We start from the raw sequence: 7,699 nt of genomic DNA, 5'->3' as shown, positions 1-7,699 counted from the left end.
GGTCCGGGAATCAGCGTGTTTTTACATGAGTAGAATGTGTCCTTTTATTTAAAATGCATCTCTGAGTTAATTCTGGGGCCTGCCTGGTGTTTTTACATGAGTACAGTGGTACCTTGGGTTAAGAACTTAATTTGTTCCGGAGGTCCGTTCTTAACCTGAAACCGTTCTTAACCTGAAGCACCACTTCAGCTAATGGGGCCTCCTGCTGCCGGAGCACAATTTCTGTTCTCATCCTGAAGCAAAGTTCTTAACCGAGGTACTATTTCTGGGTTAGCGGAGTCTGTAACCTGAAGCGTATGTCACCCAAGGTAACACTGTAGAATGTTTCCTTTTATTTAAAATGCATCTCTGGGTTATTAGTTGGGCATAGGGATTCGTACTTCTTCCTTCCCTCCCAAAAATATAGTCCGGCCCCCCACATGGCCTGAGGCAGTGGCGTAGTGTGGGTTGTCAGCACCCGGGGCAAGGCAAGTAATTTGCCCCCCCCCCCCCCGCTGCACTGTCCCTCCCCCGTTAGTCCCTTGCTCTCTCTCTGCACCGTACCGTACGCCTGGCACCCTCCCCTCCACAGTGGGCGGCGACCCGGCGGCTCGGATCAGATTCGCACAGCCAGCACTGCAGTGAGAGAGAGTGAGTGAGCCAGGTAGGGGCAGAGAGCTGCGAGTGCGAGCGCCCCCCCCCAGATGTTGAGCCCGGTGCGGCCGGCCCCCCCTGCACCCCCCACGCTACGCCACTGGTCTGAGGGACGGTGGACCGGCCCACAGCTGAAAAAGGTTGCTGACCCCTGGGCTAAGCAGACAGATGTATACTGGCTGATCTCCCACAAGGTGGCAGGAGATGCCTGCTTCTTTCCTCAGCGGGTTCAAACTAAGGCTCCCTCCCAGCACCAGGCCTTGAGAGAAGCTCACATCCACACCATGCATTTAAGAACACAAGAAGAGCCTGCTGGATCAGGCCAATGGCCCATCTAGCCCAGCATCCTGTTCCCACAGTGGCTGCCAAGATGCTTGTGGGAAGCCTGCAACCAGAGCACAAGGGCACCCTTTCTTCCTGTGCTTTTCAGCAACTGGAATTCTTAAGCATTCGCTGCCTCTGACCTCCATGGATTTCCCTGATGCTCTATCGAAGCCTTCTAGATTGGTGGCCGTCACTGCCTTCTGTGGGAGGGAGTTCCCGAGTTTAACTATGCACTAAGTAAAGTAGTATTTCCTATTATTATTATTATTATTATTATTATTATTATTATTATTATGCCCTATACCCAGAGGTCTCAGGGCGGTTCACAGAAAAGATCAACATAAAAGCCACAATATATGTAATCAAAATAAAAACAACCTGTGGCGTTTGTACGGCGCTCCTGGTCGTCTCACGGACTATTGACCCGTACAACACTAATCTGCTACCACCAACCAGGTCCTCCCCGGTAAATCACTTTGTCTCAGTCAGGTTCTCAAGTTAACAAAGAAGAGTGTAGTTTATTGCAGACACAAACTTTAACTGCATTCCAAACGTTGTTACTCTTTACCTTCTTAGTCCTATTTTATCCTATCTCTATCTCTTCTACCTCCCCTCACACAAGAACCCACTGCATTAACTGTCTCTATTTCCAACTGCCTTTCCCAACCAAACAACCCACTAAAACCAACCAACTACCCACCAACAAGTAACTCAAACTTTGGGCTAAGCCCTTTTATAAACAGGTAGGCTCTGCCTCCAGCTTTCCTATTGGTCTACATTTTTAGCCCTTTCTCCCCCGCCTGTACAGGGGAGGCAAGGAAGCCGGCGTTTGAGCACAGACAGCTTTCCAGGTCATGTGGGCAGCATGACTAAACCGCTTCTGGTGCAACGGGATACCATGACAGAAACCAGAGTGCACGGAAATACCGTTTACCTTCCCGCCGCAGCAGTACCTATTTATCTACTTGCACTGGTGTGCTTTCAAACTGCTAGGTTGGGAGGAGCTGAGACCGAGCAACAGGAGCTCACCCTGTTACGGGGATTCGAACCGCTGACCTTCTAATTGTCAAGCCCAAGAGGTTCAGTGATTTTGCCCACAGCGCCACCCGTTAAAGCACACAACTGTCCCACAAAGAATCCCAAGAACTGTTGTTTGCCCCTCCCAGAGCTAGTCCCCAGCACCCTTAACCAGCTAGTTCCCAAGATTTGTGTGCGCATGTGTGCTTAAAATGTACGGCATGCACACAACCTCAGCTAAGACAGGGAGCCACAGACTTGACACACGGACTTTGGGGTTCAGCACCATTTATTTAAGAAAGAAAGAAAAAGAACAAATGGGGGAGGCAGGCAGGGGAAGCAAAAGGCAGGAACAAGTTCTGGAGTGACACAAGCATCATGGTGCCCCCCAGGCAGTATAATTCTGGTTCTGGAAGGAAGCGGGCAAGGCAGAGTGAACACTGGCGGCAAAGGCTCACACGGGGCAAGCCAGAGCCAGCCACACCATTAAGGGAATGTGGGAGGCTGGCTGGAGCACAATCCTGTGAGGCCCAAGCTCAAAAGATAAGCCCTCTAGTGCCTGCTTGGCACCAGCACTGTCTGCAGGGGCAACACCCAGGGCTGTCTGAAGAGGGAAGGAAAGGCAGTATAGTTAGCTGAAGATCAGCTCCAAAGTTTGCCCTTTTCAGTGTCTTGGGGCCAGCTGAGATAGGAGAAGGCAGCAGTTGAAACCCCCTTTCCCCAGCTGCAATGGGCTCCTTCTGCCTCTCACCCCCCAGCAAAGCATCTTGCCGCCCTCCTGGGAACGCTGGACGGGAAACTCCTGCCCTCCAGTGCTTGTGGCACTGGGAGGCTGGCAGGAGCTGCTGTGTGGGGTGCCCATCGCAGCTCTCCTGCACACGTTGCAACACTCTCGCCCCCACCCCTGCCCACGGAAAGGGGGCAGCCTGGTCCTATGAAATGCTAATGAGAGACCTGCCTGCCTGCTTCCTGGGCAGCAGATGAGGCTGCAACAGCTCCTTACCTGGCCCTGCCAGGCCCCGGGATGTCTGCAGCTCTGGGGAACGGCACACTGCAATAGAAGGTGTGGCTCTATGAGAGACCCCACGCAGACTAATAAGGCACTGATGGCTTGGGAGGGGCAAATCCCATTTCTGCCCTGCGGCGCTTAAGGCATGGGAACCATTGCCCGCTTTTTGGTGTTGGGCTCTCGGCTGCTTTCCGCGCCAGCCAGAGCACAGGGGAACTCCGTATGGCTTTGCATGTGTCACTGAGGACCAGGTGGAGAGGAAGTTCTGAGGCGCCGCAGCCGTTCCCAGCTGGAACTCGCCAGAACTCAGTTCCAGCACCTCTCGGGCGGGCGCCATTGCCACTAAAAGAGAACCAGCGAGGCATTCATGGTGAGTTCCAGCACCTCTTTTTCTAGAAAAAGAACACTGACCACAGCCTAGCCGGATGAGTGAGGGGCGGGAGCAAACTCGATGGTGCCAGGCGGGCAGTGCCACGTGGGGCACCGCGACAAAATGCAGGAAGCTCAAACTTGTCCAAGTTGAAAAGCTTGGCGCATGCTGGAGGACGAGGGCAAACGACCTCCCTCCCTCCACGGTGCTCCTGTGAACCCTGCCCTGGCTGGAGTGCTGGATGCTGCTATGGCATTGGGCATGGGGCACCACGATACAGAGACCCACCCACCCCACGCCCACCCACAAGCAAGACAGGAGGGGAAGGGCAAGACAGGACAGTATCTTTGGTCACAACCTGCCTGGCCCAGCCCAGCCCAGCAGCAGAAGCAAGAGAAGCCACGTGGTCACCCTGTTGCCCACCCCTCGGCCTCAGAGCAGCTTCTTCAGGGCAAGGCGGCACGTTGGGCCCTGTCTGAGATGCTCTTCCCTGGAAAACCTCGGGCACAGCTCTGTCCAAGGGCCTCTCGCGAATGCCGCTCTCCAGTCCTTTAAGTGTCCACCGTGCCCTCTCTCTCTCTGTCCTTCCACGTGAGGGCTGGGGAAGGTGGTGGGACGACGACAGGCCCTGCATGGCCCCCATCGGTCTGTCACTTCCACAAAAAAAACCCCTCACAAACCAACTCCCTCCCACGTCTCCCCACCCCACCCCTATTTTCTTTTGGTAGCAGCAAAGCACCATTTGTGAGTGTGTGTGTGTGTTTCTCTTTTTTAAAAAAATTCATAATAATAATAATAATAAAATAATAATAATAATAACAATAGATGTCTCTCAATTGGCCTGATGACAAAAAAATAAAACAGCGAAGAGTGTGGTTAAGAGGCAAGCCCGGCCTATGAGGAGCACTCCTGGATATTGAGGCCGGCTTCCGAGTGATGGTGCAGGTCAAGGGGCTGCTGAGGCTGCTGGCCAGGCCGGTCGTTGATCAGCACCACGTTCTTGATGCAGCCCGTGATCCCTGAGATGTACTTTCCGGCGGTCAGGGTTTGGATGTCAGGTGCTCCGCCTGCGCAGGGGGAAAGGAAGAGCCGTCCGTCAGCAAGTGTGTTCCCTAAAGGGGAGAAGCTGTTGCCCTCTTTTTCCTCCTCAAGTCACTGGGAGGATTCGGGAGGCTGGCAGGGACCACAACCTCCATCCTAACATTCCCTGGTCCTGAATGGGGTAACTGTGCCCCTGAAGGACCAGGTGTGCAGCCTGGGAGTCATTTTGGACTCACAGCTGTCCATGGAGGCACAGGTTAAATCCGTGTCCAGGGCAGCTGTGTACCAGCTCCATCTGGTACGCAGGCTGAGACCCTATCTGCCCGCGGACTGTCTCGCCAGAGTGGTGCATGCTCTGGTTATCTCCCGCTTGGACTACTGCAATGCGCTCTACGTGGGGCTACCTTTGAAGGTGACCCAGAAACTACAACTAATCCAGAATGCAGCAGCCAGACTGGTGACTGGGAGCAGCCGCCGAGACCATATAACACCGGTCTTGAAAGACCTACATTGGCTCCCAGTACGTTTCCGAGCACAATTCAAAGTGTTGGTGCTGACCTTTAAAGCCCTAAACAGCCTCGGTCCAGTATACCTGAAGGAGCGTCTCCACCCCCATCACTCTACCCGGACACTGAGGTCCAGCACCGAGAACCTTCTGCCTGGTTCCCTCACTGCGAGAAGCCAAGTTACAGGGAACCAGGCAGAGGGCCTTCTCGGTAGTGGCGCCCTCCCTGTGGAACGCCCTCCCACCAGATGTCAAAGAGAACAACAACTACCAGACTTTTAGAAGACATCTGAAGGCAGCCCTGTTTAGGGAAGCTTTTAATGTTTGATGTATCACAGTATTTTAATATTCTTTTGGAAGCCGCCCAGAGTGGCTGGGGAAACCCAGCCAGATGGGCGGGGTATAAATAATAAATTATTATTATTATTATTTTGATTTTCAGCATCATCACCGATGCTGCCTCATTTGGGCCATGGGATTTAATTGCACAGCATCCTTCAGAGAGGCGTGTAGACTTTTCAAGGTTCTCCTATTGCTATCCCTTCATTCACATCTCGGGCCCACAAGTCACTTGCTACTTGTTGCTGCCATGTGGACCACGTTTTTAAAATGAAATTCATGCAAGCTGCTTTCTATGTTTTCTTAAGGGAAAATGTAGAAACATGATTAGGGAAATACATTAAAACCCTTTTGTTGTGTTTCTCCTGGGAGTTTTTTGTAGGTGTTCCTTTTTAAAAAAATTATTTTATACTTTCCAGATATTTCACTGGTTTTGCAATCATTTTAACATTTCAAAACTTGACTTCTGCAGTTCCTTAAATTTATTTTTAATATCTTCTGCATATCCAAATTACTATATTGGCCTGAATATAAGCCTCATTTTTTCCCCAAATTCCGACCGTGAAAAGTTAAAGTGTGGCTTAAATTCGTGTCCTTACAAAAATTGGCTTTTACGATAACGCTGCTGAAACAGACATATGGTAAATGGAACGGGCGTGAGTGCCTGCAGAATTTTATGGGAGTGGTCTATATTTGGGTATTGTCTTTTTTTCTTTCCCCTCTTTGAATTTTAAAGGTGTGGCTTATATTTGGGTGCGGCTTATATTTGGGGCAATACGGTAACTTAATGTGCACATTTATTCATCTCCTTTAAATATATACTCTTATGAAACTGCAGGTTATTACAATAATTCTGTCAATGTTCTTCTCTGTTTACAATTTATCTATAAGTATTCAATAAACCATTTGTAGGAGGTGCTCCTGAAGAAGCATTGCTTAGCAAATCGATAATGTCCACCTGGGAACATCCTGTAGGGAGGGGTGGCCCTGAGAGTGCTCTGAAAGTGACAAGACATTGACACGGTCCAGACTGAAGTGTAATGCTTTGAGGATGAGGGTCCTTTGAACAGCCTTCCCAAATTCAGGAGGGCTGATGCCACAAAGTTGTCGTGTGGCACCTGTGAATTTTACACTATTTGCATGGCAAGGCTCTAGAAGTCAGGCATCAACCAGTGTGGCAATCAACATTGAAAGGAAACATGAAAAATGATGCCCTCCTGCATGGATGGCACATCCTGTTCTGTTGCCTTAGGTGAAATGGGAAGGTGCTTCCGCACTGCTGGCACCCTGACCTGGGTTCTGCGGCAGCACCTGCAAAGTAGTGGTGCCGACAGTGGGTTCCATCAAGATCTTGTGAGATCTTGGCAAGATCTTGCCAGAAGCTGCTGCCGCGGCCATCACCACTCAGTAGCGCATGGGAGTCACGAGTTCAAGTCCTACCTTGAGGCCAAAGGGTCCTGCATTGTATGGGGTTGGACTAGATCAGCCTTTCTCAACCTGTGGGTCCCCAGATGTTGTTGAACTGCAACTCCCATCACCCCTAGCTAGCAAGGCCGGAGCTCAGGGATGATGGGAGTTGTAGTCCAACAATATCTGGGGACCCACAGGTTGAGAACCGCTGGACTAGCTGTTCCTTGTGGTCCCTTCCAACTCTACAATTCTATGATTCTCTGGCCTGTTCCCACCTCATGGCTGTACCCCCGAGTGAAACATAACAGAAGAAGAAGAAGAAGAAGAAAACCTACTCAGTTGATGAGGACTGCCGAAAACTAAATGAAAAGGGGAAGTGTGAAGCCCATACACCCAAAGTGGCCTGAAAGTGGTCCGGCTTTGTTGAGACGAAGGCGCTTACCTATATAGATTCGACCTTTGGTATTCACCATGACGTTCTTGCCAGGAGATTCCCCAGCTACCATCTCCTCGCCGTCGACTTGAAGGAAGCCTCTTTTCCCTTCCCTGGAGGAGGAACGGGAGAGTGTGTCAGAAGGACTAAGGTGGTTTTGAGTGAGGTTGGCTGGATTGGAGAGGATGAGCACAGATAAGGAAGTGCTTGTCGTCTGCCCGTGGGAACAGAACTGGAAATGTGGTCCGAGGATATTCCACAGGGGAATCCTCACGTGGATCAAAATAATAATAATAATAATAAATTTTATTTATACCCTGCGCTCCCCGGCCAGAGCCGGGCTCAGGGCGGCTAACACCAGTAAAATTACAATAAAAACATAAGGGGGGGGGGAGAGAATTTAAAATACAGGTTAAAATGCAATTTAAAATGCAGCCTCATTTAAAAAGTAGCCCATGGATCAAAACCGTAAGGGGAGGGAAACATAAGGGTCAGACCGAGACCAAACCAAGGCCAGGTGGAACAGCTCTGTCTTGCAGGCCCTGCGGAAAGATGTCAAGTCCCACAAGGCCCTAGTCTTTTGTGACAGAGCGTCCCAGTACTGGGGCCAGTAATGAA

General features: G+C 50.9%; 1 protein-coding gene across 5 annotated transcripts in view; it reads right to left on the bottom strand.

Annotated features, from left to right (window-relative positions):
- Window positions 1-2,245: 2,245 nt before the first annotated feature.
- The window catches only part of HSPG2 (heparan sulfate proteoglycan 2), a 223,502-nt gene continuing 218,048 nt past the window's right edge, over window positions 2,246-7,699 (bottom strand). For all 5 annotated transcript variants that reach the window (XM_083453544.1, XM_083453540.1, XM_083453541.1 and 2 more), the window contains 2 exons: window positions 7,091-7,194; window positions 2,246-4,420 (listed from right to left, as the gene is read on the bottom strand). In XM_083453544.1, coding sequence (XP_083309670.1) covers window positions 4,248-4,420; window positions 7,091-7,194 — 277 coding nt within the window. In that variant the 3' untranslated portion in view covers window positions 2,246-4,247. The remainder of the gene's footprint in view (window positions 4,421-7,090; window positions 7,195-7,699) is intronic.

Source organism: Podarcis tiliguerta, assembly GCF_965153285.1.
Source record: "Podarcis tiliguerta genome assembly, chromosome: 8".
Classification (NCBI taxonomy): domain Eukaryota; kingdom Metazoa; phylum Chordata; class Lepidosauria; order Squamata; family Lacertidae; genus Podarcis; species Podarcis tiliguerta.
The sequence above is the reverse complement of the archived record's forward strand: the minus strand, read 5'-3'. Positions and strand labels throughout refer to the sequence as shown.